This window comes from Lepus europaeus, chromosome 18, assembly GCF_033115175.1.
Source record: "Lepus europaeus isolate LE1 chromosome 18, mLepTim1.pri, whole genome shotgun sequence".
NCBI classification, from domain to species: domain Eukaryota; kingdom Metazoa; phylum Chordata; class Mammalia; order Lagomorpha; family Leporidae; genus Lepus; species Lepus europaeus.
Window position 1 is genome coordinate 51830171 of NC_084844.1, and position 22401 is coordinate 51852571.

General features: G+C 53.6%; 1 protein-coding gene across 2 annotated transcripts in view; it reads left to right on the plus strand.

Annotated features, from left to right (window-relative positions):
• The window catches only part of DNAH2 (dynein axonemal heavy chain 2), a 117208-nt gene that overhangs the window by 81993 nt on the left and 12814 nt on the right, over nt 1-22401 (plus strand). For both annotated transcript variants that reach the window (XM_062216438.1, XM_062216439.1), the window contains 19 exons: nt 118-203; nt 331-461; nt 605-754; nt 1088-1255; nt 1466-1626; nt 2562-2701; nt 4104-4236; nt 4323-4462; nt 6694-6904; nt 7416-7532; nt 7695-7836; nt 9651-9820; nt 9916-10032; nt 20431-20595; nt 20929-21054; nt 21161-21309; nt 21682-21748; nt 21855-22005; nt 22235-22383. In XM_062216438.1, coding sequence (XP_062072422.1) covers nt 118-203; nt 331-461; nt 605-754; nt 1088-1255; nt 1466-1626; nt 2562-2701; nt 4104-4236; nt 4323-4462; nt 6694-6904; nt 7416-7532; nt 7695-7836; nt 9651-9820; nt 9916-10032; nt 20431-20595; nt 20929-21054; nt 21161-21309; nt 21682-21748; nt 21855-22005; nt 22235-22383 — 2673 coding nt within the window. The remainder of the gene's footprint in view (nt 1-117; nt 204-330; nt 462-604; nt 755-1087; nt 1256-1465; nt 1627-2561; nt 2702-4103; nt 4237-4322; nt 4463-6693; nt 6905-7415; nt 7533-7694; nt 7837-9650; nt 9821-9915; nt 10033-20430; nt 20596-20928; nt 21055-21160; nt 21310-21681; nt 21749-21854; nt 22006-22234; nt 22384-22401) is intronic.

Sequence of the window (22401 nt, forward strand, 5' to 3'; positions counted from 1 at the left end):
GACCGCACACACACCGGCGGGTCACCCCAGCTCTAAAACGCCACGTTCTCTGCCCTCACCTGCAAAACTTCTGGATCCGTTTCCTGCCTCTGGCGAATGGTCTCCTCCCCTCCTCAGGTATTCCAGGGCATGCTGAGAGCCAACAAGGACTTCCACGATACCAAGGCCAGCATCACACGGCTCTGGATTCATGAATGCTTCAGGTGACTGCCAGAGGCAGGCTTTCTCAGGCTTGCGCCCAACCCCAGCCTCACCCCTGGCCCCGCCCTCCCTGCCCCAGGGCCATCCTCTTTTGTGGTCCCAGATCTCTCCCCAACGCCCTCCTAACAGAGTCTTCTCTGACCGCCTGGTGGATGTGACGGACATGGAAGCCTTCGTGGCCATCCTGAGCGACAAACTCGGCTCCTTCTTTGACCTCACGTTTCACAATCTCTGTCCCAACAAGCGTCCTCCTATCTTTGGTGAGCTGGGAGCTGTGACACCTGTAGGCTGGAGACCCTTAGGAGACAGGGGTTAGGAGGAGGGTCTGGTGCTTAGGGCCCTGGAGGGAGGTCTGGGGAGGACCATGTAGTTCAGACTGTGACCTCCACATCTCACGGCCCAGGGGACTTCCTGAAGGAGCCCAAGGTGTACGAGGACCTGACAGATCTGACGGTACTAAAGACGGCCATAGAGAATGCTCTGAACGAGTACAACCTGTCACCCGCTGTCGTGCCCATGCAGCTCGTGCTCTTCCGAGAGGCCATCGAACACAGTGAGCACCTGCCACGCCCACCCTCTTCCCCTCACCCCAGTTACGTGCTATTGCTAAGGACACAGCAATCCCTTCCCGGGAATCCCACATCAAGTCCCAGAAGTCGCCTCCCTGGCCCCAGATGCCCTTGTGTCGATGGGTTTTAGTGGACAAAGTGGAGGCTAAAGTTTGGATCACTACCAGGGCCTGAGGCTCCAACCTCTTCCCACACCCCTGGGTTCCTCTGCTTCAGTTTGGGGGGGGGCGGGGAGAGCCCAGTTGCTCGCCTCAGGTCCAGAGACTCCCTTGGGTTTGCTCATCCAACTCACTCCCCTCATTGCACCCTCACCCCAGTCACGCGGATCGTGCGGGTGATTGGACAGCCTCGGGGCAACATGCTCTTGGTGGGCATCGGGGGCAGTGGGCGCCAGAGTCTGGCCCGCTTGGCGTCATCCATCTGCGACTACATCACCTTCCAGATCGAAGTCACCAAACACTATCGGAAGCAGGAGTTCCGGGATGGTACGGCTGGGTTTCTGGAGCAGAAGGGGGGTTGGGACTGGGAATGAAAGATGTGATGCCTGAGTCTGTTGGTGCCAAGAGAGGAGGGAGAGGGAGGCCAGACAGTGGGACCGCCTGGCCGGTGTGGGGCACAGGCGGGTGCTGCGTGTGCACTGGGCTGGAGGGAGCACATCCATCCTGTGTCCCCCGGCCCTCTTTCCCTCTGGCCAGATATCAAGCGCCTCTATCGCCAGGCTGGGGTAGAGCTCAGGACCACGTCCTTCCTTTTTGTGGACACCCAGATTGCCGACGAGTCCTTCCTAGAGGACATTAACAACATCCTCAGCTCGGGCGAGGTCCCGAATCTCTACAAGGCTGATGAATTCGAAGAGGTACGGTTCCTTCAGCACCTGCCACTGCCGCCGCCGGCCAGTCCTTTGCCCTTCTTAACCCCTGAGAAGCCACGGGTTCCTAGAGGTGGTCCTGAGGCCAAAAGGCTGTCACTTTTGAGCTCTCTTCCCCCAGGAACCCTGCTGAGCCAGGCTGTTTTTTAAAACAAAATGTAAAAAAAAGACTTATTTGAAAGCAGAGAGAGAGAGAGAGAGAGAGAGAGATTTCATCCCCTTGTTGGCTTCCCAAAAGCCCACAACAGCTAGGGCTGGGCCAGGCCAAAGCCAGGAGCCTGGAACTCAGTCTGGGTCTTCTACATAGGTAGTAGGGACCCAAGTACTTGAGCCATCACTGCCTCCCAGGGTGGGCGTTAGCAGGAAGGTGGGCTTCAAGTGGAGGAGGGACACAAACCCACGCACTCACTCTAATGTGGGATGTGGATGTCCCAAGCAGGGACTTAACTGCCAGGTCAAACGTCCCCCCCCCAGAGCTGTTTTAAAACACGCACGTGGGGTGGACGTTGTGGTGCAGTGGGTTAAGCCACCACTGGGGACGTCCATATCCCACGTGGGAGCGCCTGTTTTGAGCCTTGCCTCCAGTGCCGACTCAGCTTCCTGCTAATACCCACCCTGGGAGGCGACAGATGCTGGCTCCGGTACTTGGGCCCCTGGCACCTACGTGGGGGATCAGAGTGCCTGGCTTCTGGCTTCAGCCTGGCCCAGCCCTGGGTGTTACAGGCATTTGGGGAATGAACCAGAGGGTGGAAGCTCTTGGTCTCTCTCTGCCTCTCTGTCTCTATTGCTGTGCCTTTCAAGTAAATGAAAAGACATAAATGAAGATGGAAAAACAAAAACATATGGTCAGTCTACCTAAGCTGCTGCCCTGCTGACTCTGCCTTGGAAGCTTCAGCCCCCTGACCCTGTGTGGCTTCTGTCAGATCCAGGCGCACATCATAGATCAGGCACGGGCCGAGCAGGTGCCTGAGTCCTCGGACAGCCTCTTCGCCTACCTCATCGAGCGCGTGCGGAACAACCTGCACATCGTGCTCTGCCTCAGCCCCGTGGGGGACCCCTTCAGGTGACTCCTCCACGTCCTTCTTCTCCCTGTGCGCCCCAGCACTCTCCCCGTAGCCCCCTCCCCTTGCTGCTGGGTACCCCTGCCCTTCCTTGGACCTTCTGAAAGTTAGTCTCTTTTTTTTTTTTTTTTTAAGATTTATTTTATTTATTTGAAAGACAGAGTTACAGAGAGATGTAGAGCCAGAGAGAGAGAAATGTCTTCCGTCCACTGGCTCACTCCTCAAATTGCCGCAAGGGCCAGAGTTGAGCCGACCTGAGTGAGCCGATCTGAAGCCAGGAGCCAGGAGCTTCTTCTGGATCTCCCATGCGGGTACAGGGGCCCAAGGATTTGGGCCAGCTTCCTCGGATTTCCCAGGCCATAGCAGAGAGCTGGAGCTGGATCAGAAGTGGAGCAGCTAGGACTTGAACTGGCGCCAAGGATGCTGGCACTGCAGGCCAGAGCTTTAACCCGCTGTGCCACAGCACCAGTCCTGGAAGTTAGTCTTGAGTGACAGTTACTCTCCCACCCAGCTCACGCATCTCTGTGCCTTCTTTCAGGACGGTCCTACAGCTGACATGGGAGTCATCTGTCCTCTTGGTGTGACTATATTCTTTTGTTGTTAGTAGTCGTGGAGTTTTTTGTTTGCTTGCTTTTAATCTTTAATTGTAGTTTTTTAAAAAAAAAAAGTATAAACCAATCACCCAGGTCATTTTTGAGCATTCCCTTCTGTAGTGTGAGGTATGTTCATAGTGTCGTGCCACAGATCCCTAGAACTTTGCTTTCACAGACTAAAACTCTGTACCCATTATGTACTAACCCCTCATACCTCCTTCTCTCAGCCCCTAGCAACCCCGTTCTCTTTTCTGTCTCTGTGAGTCTATGGTGCTTGTCTTATTTTTCATTCAGCATGAGTCCTTGAGGCCCATCTGCAATGTGCCATGTGACCGGTTGCCTTCTCTTTTAAGACTGAATAGTAGCTCACCCCATGTACAGAGCATGTTTTCTTTACCCACTCTTGATATGACTGGATTTTTAAAGGCATCAGAAATTGGGAGGAGGGCAGAGAACTCAGGCGGGGAGGCAAGCTAGGCTGCCCTGGGGTTTAGTCTTGAATGGGTACAGTACGTGGTGGATTTGCCTTGTGACAGGCGCCATGCTTAGCATCTTATATGCATCGGTCCCCCAACTGAGCCCCCCAGCCGCCATCATGTGTAATCCGACCCCCATGTTACAGAAAGGGAAGCTGACATCCAGGTCCTTTCTTGAGTCCCACGCCTCTCTAGTCTGACTCCAGACTGTGTTTCTAAATGCCATGTGACCCCGCTCTAAAGGGGCAAGGTCCAACAAGGAGGTACAGGGACACGGAGGCAGCTGTAGCCTGTGCCACAAATGGACGTGACTTCCTCTGAAAACCTCTCCCCAGGAACTGGATCCGCCAGTACCCCGCCTTGGTGAACTGCACCACCATCAACTGGTTCTCAGAGTGGCCCCACGAGGCCCTGCTGGAGGTGGCTGAGAAGTACCTCGTGGGAGTAGACCTGGGGACACAAGAGAATGTGAGCCCCTCCTCTTGTCACACCCGATCTCCCCCACGTTTCCCTCTCCAGCTCCTTCATCCTCTGTCCGTTATCATTGGCCTCAGATCCACAAGAAGGTGGCCCGGATCTTTGTCACCATGCACTGGTCGGTGGCTCAGTACTCCCAGAAGATGCTGCTGGAGCTGCGAAGACACAACTACGTCACACCCACCAACTACCTGGAACTCGTGTCTGGATATAAGAAGTATCAAGAAGAGCAGGGGGCGTGGGGGGCCAGGGAGCTGGGTGGCTTCTGAGGGCACCTTGTGGAGTGATGTAATGGAAAGTGCCCAGGAGCTGGCTGAAGGGACTGGCTTAAGGATCTGGGTGCTCGGGGGTGGCAGCAGTGCAGTGTTTTTCTTTTTCTTTTTCTTTTTTTTTTTAAGATTCATTTATTTGAAAGGCAGAGTTACAGAGAAAGAGAGAGATGATCCATCTGCAGATGGCTGCAACAGCCGGGGATTGGGCCAGCCTGAAGCCAGGAGCCAGGAATTCCATCCAGGTCTCCTACATGGGTGGCAGGTGCCATGGCACCTGAGCCATCTTCTTCTACTTTCCCAGGAGCATTAGCAGGGAGCTGGATTGGAATTGGAGCAGCTGGACTTGAACCAGCGCTCATCTGTGATGCTGTTGTAGGAAATGGCTTACCCTGCTGTGCCAGAACACCGGCCCCAGTGCAGAGAGTTTTAGTTGTGCCCAGGAAGTTAATAAGGAAGATGGGGTGTCCATTGGGAGAGACCACCTCTAGAACCCATTGCCTCCCACCCTCTGTCCAGAAATGGAATGCTATTTCTCTCTTTTTCTGACCATCACACACCTTAAACACCACCATAACATACCCAGGCCTTTCCTCTCTGCCCTCAGTGCCCTCCAGAGTGGAGAGTGCAACCAAAGTGCATTCCCTTCTCATATCCAACACAACACTGCACTTCTGACACCGGATGTAGGAGGTCTTCCCCACACAGCAAGCAATTCTCCAGGGAACACTGGCTGGGCGTCTGCAGTTTAGTAGTAGTTTAGTTTTATCCACCCAGAGTTACAGTCACCCCTCAGGTTTCCCACAAGACTGCCCCCTGCTGCACATGCCAATCAAGTGTTCCTGAGTGCCAGCTCTAAATGGGGTGTTCCCATGACTCCTGCTGGGGTTCAGTTTTATTTGCTGGAGTGGCTCACAGAACTGGGGAAGATACTTCACATAGTGTCGTCAGCTTATTGCCACAGATATTTCATTTATTTGAAAGGCAGAAAGAGAGAGGGAGAGAGATCTTCCATCTTCCGGCTCACTCCCTATATGGACTCAATAGTCAAGGCTTGACCCAGCAGTAGCCGGTCTTCCAGGTCATTCAGGTCTGCCATGTGGGTGGCAGGGGCCTAAGCACTTGGGCCATCCTCCACTGCTTTCCCAGGTACATTAGCAGTGCCCATTTGGGATGCTGGCATTGCAGGCAGCAGCTTAACCCGCTACACCACAATGCCAGCCCCTACAACAGATATTCTAGAAGGTACTAATAAGGGGAGACATTTGGCATAGCAGTTAAGGCACGGCTTGGGATGCCTGCATCCCATATTGAAGTGACTGGGTTTGAATCCTGGCTCTACTCCTGCCTCCAGCTTAGGCAGCAGTGATGGCCCGGATGGTTGGATCCCTGCCACCCACGTGGGAGACCTGAATTGAGCTCCTGGCTTCAGCCTAATCCAGCCTCATCTCTCTTGGGCTTCTGGGGAGTGAATCAGCAGATGGGAATTCTCTCTGTCTCCCTGCTTCTTCCTCTGTCTCTCTGACTTTCAAATAAAATCAATAGAATTGGAAAGACACAGATGAACGTAGGGTGAGGTCTCTAAGGATCCCGAGCACAGGCACTCCTGTCCCTGTGGAGCTGGGCTGCCACCCTCTCGTCATGTGGATGTGGTGGTCACCAACCTGAAGCCCCCCCAGACCCTGCCCTTCTTGGTTTTTTGGTGGCTCCATGACCTCTCCATGTCTGGTTAAATCCCTGGCCATTGGTAATCAACTCAACCTTTAGTCTCTCTTGCCTACCCTGGAGATCAGGGGATGGGGCTGGGATTCTAGCTGATCATAGGTTCGGTTCCCCTGCCTCATCTGGAAGCTGACCAGGAGCCCCAGCCACCTGTGTGCCCATTGGCCGCAAAAAGACACTTGTCCCTTTGGAAGGGGAGCTGGCGTGATGGGAACAGCGCTTCCCAAGCAGATTTTGACAATGGTGTGAAGAATGAACTAGAGGGAGAAGACCAGTGGGAAGCTGTAGGCACCGATCCAGGCAGGAAATGATGCAACCCTGACTAGGAAGGGAAGGAAAGACAGGCCAGAGCCTACCCCCTACCCACCCCCACCCCGGGCAGGCTGGTGGTGCCAGACGACACGCCCCCCCCCGGAGCCCCACCCCTCCACATTCCTCACTGTGCCCTCTCCCCCAGACTGCTGGCAGAAAAACACCAGGAGCTGCTGGACCAAGCCAACAAGCTGCGGACCGGCCTGTTCAAGATCGATGAGACGAGGGAGAAGGTGGAAGTGATGTCGCTGGAGCTGGAGGACGCCAAGAAGAAGGTGGCCGAGTTCCAGAAGCAGTGTGAGGAGTACCTGGTCATCATCGTGCAGCAGAAGCGGGAGGCAGATGAGCAGCAGAAGGTGCCCCCCCCCCCCCGCAGTGCTGGGAAGAGGCTCCCAGGGCTCCCTCAGTTCCTGTATCCGGGTCACCTACTGCACTCCTCACAATTTTTAAAAAAATATTTATTTATTTGAAAGGCATAGTTCAGAGAAAGAGAGGGAGAAACAGAGAGTAAGATCTTCTACCTGCTGGTTCACTCCCCAAACAGCTACAATGGCAGAGCTGAAGCCAGTAGCTTCATCTAGGTCTTCCTAAGTGGATGGCAGGAGCCTAAGGACTTGGGCCATCTCCTGTTGCTTTCCCAGGCACATCAGCAGGGAGCTGGATCCGAAGTAGAGCAGCTGGGACTCGAACCAGCGCTCATCAGGGATGCCAGTGTCCCAGGTGGCCGCTTAACTTGCTGTGCCATGATGCCAGCTCCACCTCCTCGCATTTTCTTTAGCCTTCTCCTTCATCCCCTCCCCCAGTACGGTCACTCTCACCTTTGCCCGAGACAAAGCCGGAAAACCCTTGTCCTCTGTTCATCCGCAGGCCGTAACAGCCAACAGTGAGAAGATCGCAGTTGAGGAAATCAAATGTCAGGCCCTGGCTGACAATGCCCAGAAGGACCTTGAAGAGGCACTGCCTGCCCTGGAAGAGGCCATGCGGGTACCAGGAGCGGGTGCTAGGCTGGGTGCTGGGAGCAGGCATGTCTGGGGAGGGAGCGAGGCTTGTCCTTGAAGTCCCTGGGGAAGCGTGGGGACAGAATGCAACCTCTGCTGGTCCCTGGGTTGGCTCTGTCCCAGCTCCCTCTGTGAATCCTTTCCCCAGGCCCTGGAGTCTCTGAACAAGAAGGATATAGGGGAGATCAAGTCTTACGGACGGCCCCCTGCCCAGGTGGAGATTGTGATGCAGGCCGTCATGATTCTGCGAGGCAATGAGCCCACCTGGGCGGAGGCCAAGAGGCAGCTGGGTAAGCTGGGGGATGCCTGCCTTCAGCCCCCATGGTCACCGATCGTCTGGAGATGGGGACAAGCAAGGCTTGGTGCTGACCCCCAGGAGCCGGGAGCCTGGGAGGGAAAAGAAGGCATCGGTGTCCACCAAGAGTCTTTGGTGGTAACAGTCAAAATAGCTTTAAAAAATTTTTTTTGGTTATGTATTTGAAAGGCAGAGTGACATAGAGAAAGAGTCAGAGAGATTTTCCATCCACTGGTTCACTCCCCCCGATGGTCACAACAGCCAGGTCTGGGCCAGGCCAAAGCCAGGAGCCAGAAACTCCATCCAGGTCTCTCACATGGGTGGCAGGGCCTCAGGTACTTTGGCCATTGTCTGCTGTCTTCCCACACACATTACCAGGATAGTGGATAAGAAGTGGAGGAGCTCAGGCTTGAACCTGCGCTCTGATATGGGATGTGGGCATCCCAAGTGGTGGCTTAACCTGCTATGCCACAACCCTGGCACCAGCTCACCTTCAGATAGGCCAACAAAGGGAAGTTGCCATCAACATGTAGGAACGTGCTACAGACTCTGTGGGCAGGAAAGCCTTGTCCCTGTCCCTAAAACGCGCAGGAATCAGACATCGGAGACAAGCTCCGATTTTTGTTTCATGTGGGTGGTTTCCCCTGCTTTGGGTCCCCAGAGTGGAATATGGCTTGGGAGCTGCAGTTTGGTGAAAGGTAGTGTGGATGACGTGTAGGGTGGCAGTGCTGTGAGGGCCAAAGGTGAGCAATGGGAGATCAGATTGGGAAGACTGGGAGCTGTGGGAGCTGAGAGCTCATTGGAGATATTCTGGCCCCGGGAACTGGGCCCAGGATGAATGTAACTACATCTAAGAAGTGGTGGTCAGGGCCGATGTTGTGGCGTAGCAGGAAAGCCACCGCCCGCAACGCTGGCATCCCATATGGGTGCCAGTTCGAGTGGCCCAGCCAGCCCTGGCCATTATGATCATTCGGGGAGTGAACCAGCCGATCTCTCTCTCTCTCTCTCTCTCTCTCTGTTTCTCTCTCTGTAACTCTGGCTTTCAAATAAATAAAATAAATCTTAAAAAGGAAGAAGTGGTGGTGAGGGGCTGACATTGTAGCATAGAGGGTTAAGCTGCTGCCTGCAATGCTAGCATTCCATATGGGCACCTCCAGCTCCCTGCTAATGGTCTGGGAAAGCAGCAGAAGATGGCCCAAGTATCCGGGCCCCTTCCACGCACATGGGAGACTTGGAAGAAACTCCTGGCTCCTGGCTTTGGCCTGGCCCAGCCCTGGCCATTGTGGCCATCTGATGAGCAAATCAGTGGATGGAAGATGTCTCTCTCTCTCTCTTTCTCTCTCTCTGTAACTCTGACTTTCAAAATAAATAAATCTTTTTTCTTAAAAAAAAAAAAAAAAAAGAGTGGTGAGCTGGCGCCACGGCTCACTAGGCTAATCCTCTGCCTGCAGCACTGGCATCCCATATGGGTGCCAGGTTCTAGTCCCGGTTGCTCCTCTTCCAGTCCAGCTCTCTGCTGTGGCCCAGGAGGGCAGTGGAGAATGGCCCAAGTGCTTGGGCCCCTGCACCCGCATGGTAGACCAGGAGGAAGCACCTGGCTCCTGGCTTCGGATCAGCACAGTGCACTGGCCGTAGCAGCCATTTGGGGGGTGAACCAATGGAAGGAAGACCTTTCTCTCTGTCTCTCTCACTATCTATAACTCTGCCTGTCAAAAAAAAAAAAAAAAAAAAAAAAGGAGTGGTGGTGAAACCTGGACAAGGAGGGTGGGATTGGGGTCTGGTTAAGGCCCCCCAACTGCTGTCCCACAGGGGAGCAGAACTTTATCAAGTCCCTGATCCACTTCGACAAAGACAACATTTCTGACAAGGTTCTGAAGAAGATTGGGGCCTACTGTGCGCAGCCCGACTTCCAGCCAGACATCATCGGTCGCGTCTCCCTGGCCGCCAAGTCCCTCTGCATGTGGGTGCGGGCCATGGAGGTGAGCGGGGCGGCAGTGAGGGCAGGCCCAGAGGGAGCTGGGGAGCGGCAGACCCAGAGGGTGGGCAGGTCCGCAGCCCGGTCGTCTGCCCACAGCTGTACGGGCGGCTGTACCGGGTGGTGGAGCCCAAACGAATCCGCATGAACGCAGCCTTGGCCCAGCTGCAGGAGAAGCAGGCGGCCCTTGCTGAAGCCCAGGAGAAGCTGCGGGAGGTAGGCCTCACCCCATCCTTCCGCCCTGCTCCCTGATTTCCAGGTCGTTTTGTTACCGTCTATTTCTCCCCGTCCGATTCAACTCCCCTTTCCCACAAGATTCCAGTCCTTGCTCCCCTGCACCGTGTGCACCTCCTGCCTCTGGCTCAGGGGGCTTCGGGCCACTGTCACCCATGAGCCCTCCTACAGGCTGACATGGGCATTGCTACCCTCTGGCCTGTATTGGACTCCAGGGACCCTGTATGGACTCCAGGGTATTCACTGATGAAACCCCAGGGGCGTGGGTCAACACTGTCCCCAGCACTGTTGTGGTCAGGGAGCAGCCAGAGCCGGCCTCGTAGGTGCTGTCAGGAGGGCCAGAGTTAGTTATTGTGAGTGGGCAAGTGACTGTCAAAGCAGAATGGTTGAGTGCTACTATCGAGAGTTCACACTTCTACTTCAGGTCTATTTTTCTTATCATAGACTTAATAAGGATATAAAAGAAAATCTGATAACAAGTCACCCCCTGTTCTGCACCTCGCTTCTCTCCCTGGAAGCTGGTGCAAGTTCCTGTTTATCCCTCCAGGTGTGGCCTATGTCTACATAAGCAACTACGTAAGCGAGAGGGTTTCAGAAAGTTTGTGGGAGAACAGAAGTAAAAGATAAGTTTATCTTGGTGCACAGCAGTATGGAGATGCACAGTGTGCACTCCCCACGGGCCTGGGAAGACCTCTCGCATGTGTTGTCTGTGTGTCCAAGGTTCTGTGCCTTCCCGTGTTACCTACGAGCTGGAGATGGCTCCTGTCAGCACACAGAGTTTCTGCTTTCTTTGTACTGCTGCGTGACACTCCAGTGGATGGCCACACCATCCTTTACTCAACCGTTCCTATTTATTTATTTTTAATTTAATTTATCATGAGAGGCAGACACACACACACACACACAGAGAGAGAGAGAGAGAACGGGAAGAAAGAGAGAAAGAGAGCTCTCTGCCGGTTCATCCCCAAATGCCCACAACAGCCCCAACCTGGGGCTTGACTGAAGCTGGGAGCCAGAAACTGAGTCCAGTGCCAGCCGGGGGCAAGGACCCATCACTGTGGCCTCTCAGGGTCTGAATTCGCAGGAAGCTGCAGTCAGGCGCCAGGGCCAAGGGCTGACCTGAAGCACTCCCCCGTGGTGTGCAGTGTCCTCACAGCTAAGCTACACGCACGCTGCCTTGCTGTTCCTCTTCTGATGGCCATATTTACTATCTCCAGATCTTTTGATCCCTGTCTTCTGACTTGGTTGATGCTATCTTTATATAGATTTTTAAAAAATTGTATATAATTGAGGCTGGCCATACAATTTCAAAATGTTTTACCTGAAACCAACTGTGGAAGACATCCAAGTCCAGTGGTCTTAAGCTGAACAAAGAGCCTGAGGTTCAGTGACTTGCCGAGGTCACTGGCTGGTTCCTGACAGAGCCAGGGCTGGGGCCCAGGTTTCCTGACTCCACGCCACACCGCCCATGGCTCCTCCCTGTCTTCTCGTGCCGTGGGCATCTTCGCTGGCAGAAATGAAGCCGCCTCGAGGCCTCTGCGGGTTCTGCCGGTGCTGAGCGAGTGGCTTCTCCACGGCCCCACCCCTGCCACCACTGCCACCTGCAGCTACTCTCGACACCTTCACTCTTTCACTCTCTCTCCTTCCAAGAGTGAATAATCACGGTGTGGCAAGCCATCTGGAAAGCCTCCTCACCCGGATGAATCATTTCCTGGGCAAGTTATTAGGGGTGTTTTCTTCACATGTGAAAAATGCCAGCACTCGCTTCTGCTGCCAGCGTCATTCATTGGGCAAACAACTTACCGAGCACCCAGGGCTGGGTGTCTCGGAGGAGGAGCCGCACCCACACTCGAGAACCCGTAGCTGATCAGCATAAGCAGATAGGGAACCGAAAATTTCCTCTGTGTTACGATAAAGGCTGTGCACGTTTTTTTTGTTTTAATTTTTTGTTTGTTTGTTTCCAAAGAATCGTTTGTTTATGTGAAATGCAGAATGACAGAGACAGAGAGAGGTCTTCCATCTGCAGGTTCACTCCCCAAATGCCTGCAACAGTTGGGGCCAGGTCAGGTTGAAGTCAGCAGCCTGGAACTCCATCCGGGTCTCCCATATGGGTGGCAGGAACTCAAGGACTGGAGCCTGCTGCTCTCCAGGCACACTGGTAGGGAGCTGGGTTGGAAATGGAGCATCTAGGACTCAAACTGACAGATATGAGATGTGGGCATGCCAAGCGACGGCTTAACCTGCTGCAACCCAATATGCAGCCCAGGCTGTGAAGTTAGGACTCAGATGTAGCTTTTTTTTTTTTTTTAAAGAAATAGAAAACAGGTGTACTCCCGTCACTCCCCAAATGCCTATAGTATCTGGGACTGGGACTGGACCGTAGCCAAAGCCAGGTCTCCCCCACGGGCAACGGGAACACACTACTTGAGCCATCATTGCTACCTTCGGTGTCCACATTAAACAGGAAGCTGGAGCCATGTATCTTAACTGAGGCACTCTGGTACAGGACATGGACGTCTTAACTGGTGGCTTAATCACTAGGTCAAATGCCTGCCCTGAAATGTGCTTTTTAACAAAACGTCAGAACCAGGCACTGTGTTGATACCTGGGCCCCACCCCAGGCCAGTTAAGTAAGAAACCCTGGTAGAGCCTGTGAACCAGCATTTTTAAAGCTTCCCTGTCCCAAGCACTTGGGCCGTCTTCCGCTGCTTTCCCAGGCACATAAGCAGGGAGCTGGATCAGAAGTGGAGCAGCCAGGACTTGAACTGGTGCCCATATGGGATGCCGGCATCGCAGGCAGTGGCTTTAGCTGGCTATGCCACAGGCCCGGCCCCCAGATCTGTTTTCTTAAGCAATGACCTGGGCTGGCTCTCCCTGGAAATGGATGTGGTTCCTTCAAGACCTCAAAATCAAGACTCTTCATGAGTGTCACGTGACGGGGAAAAAGAATTGGAGGACCTAATAAAGCACACACGACTTCCAGATAGAGCTATGTTCACAAAAACAAAACAACAATGACAAAAAAAAACAGTTGTTATTGTCCCCAAAGACCATGGTAGAAACTCAGGAATATTTGAGGAGAGCTCCATGGAGAAAATCTTGACCAGCCTCACCAAGATGTCAATTAGGTGGAAAACATGACCAAGGGCCTGGCTTTAACTGGGAGAACTCTCCAGCAATACGGCCATCTGGTTCCAGAACTTTCTCATCACCCCAAAGGGAAACACTTGTATATCCTTTTAATTTCCCTTTCCACCTTGGACTCTGGATTCCCTGCCCCGTAGTGTGATCAGGTGCCACAGTGGCTGGTATTGCTGCCTACAAGCGGCCTCTTAGCAGGGGTGTTCCCCTCGAGCTTACCTGGCAGGGTGACTTCACCAGACCCTGAGCTGAAGCTGCTGAAGTCCGTGGTCCAAGGCCTCTTAGGGAGCACATCTTCTGCCATTAGTGTCTCAGGACACCTTCGGACCCCCGGATTGCCCAGGCACACTCCCTCAAGACGTTGGTGGCACCTGCACGCCCACCTGCCCAGCCTGGACCAGCCTGCATCTCTACCCAGAGGGAATATTTTCAACCCATCTGCCCATGGGCGAACCACACAGATCTAAGGATTCTAACCATAATCGCCTCTTTAGCCCTGAATAGAAAGCTGAAGATGAGCTAGCTGATCTAGTGCTGTCCACCTGGGCCTGACAGCAACGACTTAAAGCTGGAACCTGTAGTACAGGCAAAAACCAGAGGCCTTGCCACTGGGAAGAAGCAAATTAATAGTCTGTCCACCAGTGAGGGGCTACAAATGACCTACAAATGAGGGGGTTACAAATACCCCCACTCCAGCCAGACCCGTGTGATAAAAGCTCTAAAACCTTCTACCTCCTAGGTGAGGTCACCCTCACAGCCCATGTCTTTCCTTTGCCCGGGTCTGAGTGGCCCAAGCTCAGTCTCCCTGAGGCTGCTTTGCTTCCAACAGTCCTACCTCTAGAAGCAGCCACTCCTCTGTGGGCAAACCCAGTCATCAGCCAAGGTTGAAACAATACACGTTTGGCTCAAAGCCTGTTACCCGGGCCACGTGGCTAAACAGTAGCCATTCAAGTGTAAAAAAAAAAAAAAAAAAAAAAGTACCTGATCTAATGTGAGCCTCTGCCTATCACCTGTGTCAAGACACCTGTCCATACCAGGAACACTAGCCCCACCCAGGGCTTCTTCACGGGTTTTTCTGGTTGGCCAGTATACCCTTGAGGGGGACCAAGAAGTGGCCTAGGTCCTAAACAAACTGAGAAATAAAGCAAAAGATGTTTGGCCAAAATAGCACCTTTGTCACCTGTAGGAGGCTAGGGTGGGGGATGTGACTGACGTCTAGGAGCAGCCCCCCCCCCCCCCAAGTAGGCACTCCATATTTATTTACTAGTTTTTAAATTTTTGTTTATTTATTTGAAATTTTATTTGAAAAGGCAGAAATAGAGAGAGAAGGGAAAGACAGCATCTTGTATTTGCTGGTTCACTCCCCAGATGCCTGCAACAGCTAAGGCTAGGCCAAAGTCAGGATCCTGGAATCCAGTCCGGGTCTGTAATGTGGGTGGCAGGGACCCAACTACCTGAGCCATCATCTGTGGCCTCTCAGGGCACACATTTGCAGGAAGCTGGAATCAGAAGCACAACTGGGACTTTTTTTTTTTTTTTTTTGGACAGGTAGAGTTATAGATAGTGAGAGAGAGAGAGAGAGAGAGAGAGAGAGAGAGAAAGGTCTTTCTTCTGTTGGTTCACTCCCCAAATGGCCACTATGGCCGGTGCACTGTGCTGATCCGAAGCCAGGAGCCAGGTGCTTCCTCCTGGTCACCCATGCGGGTGCAGGGCCCAAGCACTTGGGCCATTCTCCACTGCCCTCCCGGGCCATAGCAGAGAGCTGGCCTGGAAGAGGAGCAACCAGGACTAGAACCTGGCATCCATATGGGATGCCGGCGCTGCAGGCAAAGGATTAACCAACTGAGCCAAGGCACCAGCCCCACAACTGGGACTTAAACCCAGGTGGTTGATAGTATGTGGGCATCCCAAGTGACATCCTAATAGCCGTGCCTCATGCCTGCCCAGTGACCCTGTGTTTACACAGAAGTACCTGGTCTCAGCCAATGTTTGGCCAGGTGGGCCTCCTGTACCCTGGAGTGGCAGAGGGGAACTTGTGCTCCCTGTGGTTCAGCTCAGCCCTAAAAGGAAAAGAGTTGGCCTAAGTTGAACAGTCTAGTTTATTCTTCCCAGTTTCAACAATCAGAGCAGTTGTGTACCTCCCCTGGAGAGAAGGTATGAGTCAAAGGGTGGGGAAGCTTTGCAAGCCACGAGGGGATGACCACGGCAGAAAATGACGACAAAGCCTGGTCCCTGGGGCAGGGAAGCCAGTGATAACTCAGCTCCCAGAGAAACCTAATCTAATTAGTATCCCCAGAAAGTAATTAAAGAAGAAATTCCATTCCCAAATCAACAATGGGATGCTAAAGAGGAAAGTCCACATGGACAAAAAGAAAGGCCTCAGGGAGAGCCTTAAACAATCAAAGTATGAAAGATGGAGCCAAGGAATGTGAGTCCAGTCAACAAGCATTTCTGAAAGAGGGGCTGGTGTTGCCGTGCAGTGGGATAAGCTGCCACCCGCAGTGCCAGCATCCCGTATCACAGCTCTGGTTCGAATCCTGGTTGCTCTGCTTCTGATTCAGCTCCCTCCCTGCTAGTGCATCTGGGAAAGCAGAAGATGGTCCAAGTGCTTGTGCCCCTGCCACTCCCATGGGAGGCAGGAATGGAGCTCCTGGCTTCCAGCTTTGGCCTGGTCCAGTCCTGGCCATTGCAAGGCATTATGAAGCGGTGAATGGCAGCTCTGTCTAGCTGTCGCTGTCTCTCTCTCTCTTCCTCTCAAATAATCATGAAAAAAAAGTTGATGAAAAATGCGTATTATGGGCCGGCGCCGCGGCTCACTAGGCTAATCCTCTGCCTGTGGCGCCGGCACCCGGGGTTCTAGTCCCGGTTGGGGTGCCGGATTCTGTCCCGGTTGCTCCTCTTCCAGTCCAGCTCTCTGCTATGGCCCGGGAAGGCAGTGGAGGATGGCCCAAGTGCTTGGGCCCTGCACCTGCATGGGAGACCAGGGGGAAGCACCTGGCTCCTGGCTTCAGATCGACGCAGCGCGCCGGCCGTAGCGACCATTTGGGGGGTGAACCAACGGAAGGAAGACCTTTCTCTCTGTCTCTCTCTCTCTGTCTAACTCTGCCTGTCAAAGAAAAATGCATATTATAAAAAAAGTATGCATAGATTTCAACTTGTTTTGCACCAGGTTAAACTTGTCTTCTAATTCCACTTTTCTGTGTGCTTTTTGAAGTCCCTTCCTATATAGGCAGGAACTTACAGGACCTGGTAGAGAACTGGATGGGTGGGGAACAAGGCTGGAAGGAAGGCTTTTCATGCTTTCATACCTTCGTGCCTTTTGCATTTTTAAGTTACCAGTTCACAAAGTAAACAACATGAAAGGAGACCTGCTGTGCAGGCTGTGGCTCAGTCACACGCACAGTTCTTCTGCAGCCACTCAGAACTGGGCTAGCGCTGCAAACTAGTGCAGAGCGGTGCTCCAGGAGGTGGCCGCTTTATTACAACAGTCATTCAGTCAAACGGTGGTTGAGCACCAGGTGTTACTCTAGGACTAAGGATTTAGGCAGGAGCAAGTCCCTGTCCTCACTAAGCTTATATATTCACTATATTCTGTGCATGGACCATTCTAGAAAGCCACACAAGAAACTAGGGCAGGGCATTGGGCCAAGGTCAGGAATGGGAGTAAGACTTATTCTTTGCTGTATATACTTTAAAAAAAAAAAAAGATGTATTTATTATTTATTTGAAAGTCAGAGTTACACAGAAGGAAAGAGAGAGAGAGAGAGAGAAGTCTTCCATCCGCTGGTTCAGTCCCCAGTTGGCCAAAATGGCCAGAGCTGTGCCGATCCAAAGCCAGGAGCTTCTTCTGGATCTCCCCAACACGGGTGCAGGGCCCAAGCACTTGGGCCATCTTCTACTGCTTTCTCAGGCCATAGCAGAGAGCTGGACTTAAAGAGGAGCAGCTGGGATTTGAACTGGCGCCCATATGGGATGTTGACCCTGCAGTCGGCGGCTTTACCTGCTATACCACAGCGCAGGCCCCAGCTGTATATACATTTTTCCCTTTGAATTTTAACTTCTATGAATGCATTCACAATTTAAAACAGATACATAGTAAAAAATACTTTATAAAATAAGGGGCCAGCACTATGGCGCAGTGAGTTAAGCTGTAGCCTGTGTTGTCACTGGCATCCCTTATCAGGGTGCCTATTGGAGTCCTGGCTGTTCCACTTCCCATTCAGCTCCTTGCTATTGTGTCTGGGAAGGCAGCAGATGATGACCCAAGGCACCCACGTGGGAGACCACAGTGGAGCTCCTGGCTTCTGGTTTCAGCCTGCCCCAGCCTTGGCTGTTGCCGTCACTTGGGGAATGAACCAGCAAATGGCAGATCTCTGTCTCTCTCTCTCTCCCTCTCTCTCTCCCTCTCTCTCTCTGCTTTTCTTTTTTCAAAAATTTTTTTATTATTATTATTTTTTGACAGGCAGAGTGGACAGTAAGAGAGAGAGACAGACAGAAAGGTCTTCCTTTGCTGTTGGTTCACTCTCCAATGGCCGCCGCGGCCGGCGTACCGCGCTGATCCGAAGCCAGGAGCCAGGTGCTTCTCCTGGTCTCCCATGGGGTGCAGAGCCCAAGCACTTGGGCCATCCTCCACTGCACTCCCTGGCCACAGCAGAGAGCTGGCCTGGAAGAGGGGCAACCGAGACAGAATCTGGCACTCCGACCGGGACTAGAACCCGGTGTGCCGGTGCCGCAAGGCAGAGGATTAGACTAGTGAGCCGTGGCGCCGGCTGCTTTTCAAATAAATAAATCTTTTTAAAAAAATGACATTAGGTGTGATGATGTAGGAAAATCTCCTAATTATTATTTTTCAGAGATGTGTTATGAAGTATTTACACTTGAAATTTCCTGAGTTTGTAATTTATGTTAACATGCTCTGGCAAAAAAAAAAAATAAATAAGTAGATGAAATAAATATAGCAACATTTAACCACTGTTCTATCTAGCTGATGTGTTTTCCAGGCTTGAACATTTTTATGATAGTTTCTTAATTAAAAAGGTTAAAACTGCAAAGAGATTAAAATATTAAAAAAAAAAAAAAACAAACAACAACAACCCAGTGGCGTGAGCATGTTGTTCAGATATCTGGAGACAGCACCAGGAGAAGTGAGGAGAGAAATGGCTAAAAAGTAGTTTGCCCCAAGGGACTGGGACTGAGCACAGAAAAGGTGAATGGGGGGCCGTGCCTTTTCCTCATAGCCTTTTCTTTTTTTTTTTTTTTTTTTAAGATTTGTTTATTTGAAAGTCAGAGAGAAGGAGAGGCAGAGAGAGAGGTCTTCCATCCACTGGTTCACTCCCCAAACAGCTGCAGCAGCCAGAGCTGGGCCAATCCAAAGCCAGGAGCCAGGAGCTCCTTCCAGGTCTGCCATGTGGGTGGCAGCAAGGACTTGGGCCATCTTGCTCTGCCTTCCCAGGCCATAGCAGAGCGTTGGATTGAAAGTGGAACAGCTGGGGCTGGAACTGGCACCCATATAGGATGCCGGCACTGCAGTCGGCAGCTTTACCTGCTACGCCACAGCACCAGCCCCCTTCATGGTCTTTTCTTTGACTTTAAGTAAGTGGTGCCTCCAGCCAGTGTTCCCTCTGAGCTGTCCAGCCAACCAAACCCCTTCTGCAAAACCCCTTCTTTCTTTAGATGGACATCCTTCCAACAGATTGCCACCAAGGCTGACTGTAAGTGGTTCTGTCATTCAGGGGTGATATGTAGAATCTTCACTTTGGGACTACATTATTTGGAGTCTTCCTGGGCCCTGGTAGTGCTTGTTCACTTTGCCCTCAGCATCGTGCGGTAGCCCAGGTTTATCCCTTTCGCACAGCAACCCAGATGAGGCTCTGAGAGGTTGAAACTTACTGGGGATCCTTGAGTACAGCAAAGCTATTTCCCCGTGTTAGGAGCAGAGCGGTCTCCACACATGCAGGCTGCCTCTCCCAGCATGGACAGCAGTGGGGAAGGGAACTAATGTTTAAGGCGCGCACCATGCATAACCCCAGCCCCGTGCTCCTCAGGATGAGAAAGACGGGTCATACCTTTGGTACCCAGACGCAAGCACGGTAGGCCAGTCAGGCACACACAGGGGATCTTGGAAAAGTGTCCTTGACCTCAGGTTTTTAAAATCTTTTACTTAAAAGGCAGAGAGACAGAGACCCAGAGATGAGAAGGAAAGAGAGAGCTTCCATCTACTGGTTCACTCCCCGAATGCCTCCAACAGCTGGGGCTGGGCCAGGCTGAAGCCAGGAACACAGAACTGTTTGGGTCTCCCACATGGGTAACCAATTGCTGCCTCCCAAGGTGTGCATTAGCAGGGAGCAGAGCTGGGGCTCAAACCAGAGAACCCCGAGGTGGGATGCAGTGTCCCGGGTGACGCCTCGCCAGGTGTACCCAGCACTTGGCCCCGTAGACCTCAGGTTCAAGTGACATTTCCAGCCTCAGCCGAGCTGCTCACAGGGCGGCGATGTCCACTCCAGGATGCACGGCCCCTTCCCCGATGGCCATCTCTGGTGTGGCACTTGGACTTTTTTCTTTTCTTTTTCTTTTTTTAAAAAACATTTATTTACAAGAGAGAGAGAAAGAAATCTCCCATTCACTCCCCAGATGCCCACAATAGCTCCAGGCCAAAGCCAGGAGCCAGGAACTCCATCCAAGTCTCCCACTTGGTGACAGGAACCCGAGCCCTTGGGCCGTTCGTCTGCGGCCTCCCAGGAGGGGCACTAGCAGGAGGCTGGGTTGGAAGCGGAGGCAGGACTCGCGGCAGGAGGCAGGCCATCAGGGACAGGATGCTGGCATCCCCAGCGGCGGCTGCTCGGCCCTTCTCTGGAACGGGCTCCCCCTCTTCCTCTCTCTAACTGCTCCTGGGCTCACTCCCAGCTCTCTCGTCCTTTTTCCAGCCCCTCCCCCCAGGTGGGCGTGGCGGTCCCTGCTGAGCTGTCTGCTCCCCTCTGGTGCGCTGTCTTCGGTCTCAGGAGCTCTGGCTTCCCTCCCCAGCCTTGAGCTTGGTTCCCAAGTAGCTCCTGGGCTCTAGGAGGGGAAGAAAATTCACCCCCCTTGTTCGATCTCATTTCCCCTTTACGGCAACCCTAAAGGGTCAGTCTTGTTCTTCCTTCACCCATGGGTCATCCAGCTACCTGACAGAGTCGTGACCTGAGCCGGAACAAACTGGCCTCGCGTCCTGTGTTTGAGGCCCCGGTCCCCGATCCCACCCAGGTGGCGGAGAAACTGGAGATGCTGAAGAAGCAGTACGACGAGAAGCTGGCCCAGAAGGAGGAGCTGCGCAAGAAGTCTGAAGAGATGGAGCTGAAGCTGGAGCGAGCCGGCATGCTGGTGTCCGGGCTGGCCGGCGAGAAGGCCCGCTGGGAGGAGACGGTGAAGGTGAGCCCTGTGGAGGCCCCGGCTCACCTCCCTCTCAGCCCCTTCCGAGCGAGGCGCCTTCTGGGAGAGTAGGGGACACCCAGGTGCAGCTGGTGGGGGTCAGCTTCAGTGTTCTGGGAGGGAGCTGGCACGGGCCACCTCGTCTCGACCCTCAGGGTACTCCTGGCTTCACCAGTCAGGCCTTGTCCCCCAAATGTGAGCACTGCTGCTGGAGGTGGGGACCTCAAAACTCACCAGAGCCAGGTCAGAGTCGAGAGCAATGTCTGGGGAGCATCCCCCAGTCTCCCACAGGGCTGGGGGCCCAAGAGCTTACACCTCCCTGCCGTCTACCAGGGCCTGGAGGAGGACCTGGGCTACCTGGTGGGCGACTGTCTGCTGGCAGCCGCCTTCCTGTCCTACATGGGGCCCTTCCTGACCAACTACCGGGATGAGATCGTCAACCAGATCTGGATCAGGAAGGTGAGCTGCGGCTCAGGCCGGGGCTGGGGGCAGGGCTCTAAAGGAGGCCGCCGGGTGAGGGGGCGGGAGCTGCTGGACTGGGGGGCCGGGGCTCTTCTCTCCTCAGATCTGGGAGCTTCAGGTTCCTTGCTCGCCTCGCTTTGCCATCGAAAACTTCCTGTCCAACCCTACCAAAGTCCGGGACTGGAACATCCAAGGGTTGCCTTCAGACGCCTTCTCCACTGAGAACGGCATCATTGTCACTCGCGGCAACAGGTGAGGAGGCTGCAGGGGAGGTCCCCAGCCTCTCTTTTTTTTTTTTCCCCAAAGATTTATTTATTTGAAAAGTCTGAGTTACAGAGAAAGAGAATCTTCTATCCGCTGGTTCAGTGGCCAGGGCTGGGCCAGGTTGGAGCCAGGAGCCCGGAGCTTCATCCGGGGGTCTCCTACACGGGTGGCTATGGCACAAACACTTGGGCCACCTTCCGCTGCTTTTCCCAGCCCATTAGCAGAGAGCTGGATTGGACATGGAGCAGCCAGGACTCGAACCGGCGCCCATTTGGGAGGCTGGCATCTCAGGCGACGGCTCTCACTGCTGTGCCACAGCACTGGCCTAAGCCTGCCTTTGAATGACTGTTCCTCCTGCAGGTGGGCCCTGATGATCGACCCTCAGGCTCAGGCCTTGAAATGGATCAAGAACATGGAGGGAAACCAGGTACAGAGCTAGAGTGTGGGGCTGGTTCTGTCTCCTTGACCCTTCCCGAGCCCCTGCCCTTGGGCTGTTTCCTCCCCGGGGATCCCATCTTCTCCCTGCGCTCCAGGGCCTCAGGATCATTGACCTGCAGATGAGCGACTACCTTCGAGTCCTGGAGAAGGCCATCCAGTTTGGATACCCAGTGCTGCTCCAGAACGTGCAGGAGTATCTGGACCCCTCGCTCAACCCCGTGCTCAACAGATCCGTCTCACGAATTGGTCAGGGCCTGAGCTTATTGTGGGGTCGGGTCGTGGGACGTGAGCCGGAGACCAGCCGGGCAGCCCACCTGGGAGGAAAAGGTGGCTCGCTGGCTGTGTCCTCCGCTTAGCTGTCCCTCTGTTCAGACAGTGCTGGGCTGGGCCCTTTAGGGCAGGCCTAGGCACTGTCCCTGGATGCCTTCGAATGGCTCAGCCCACTCCTGGTCACCTGACGTCTTTGTCCTTGCAGGTGGTCGGCTGCTGATGCGCATTGGAGATAAGGAGGTGGAATACAACCCCAATTTCCGTTTCTACATCACCACCAAGCTCTCCAACCCCCACTACAGCCCAGAGACCTCAGCCAAGACTACCATTGTGAACTTTGCCGTTAAAGAACAGGTGGGTGGGGGCCCGTGC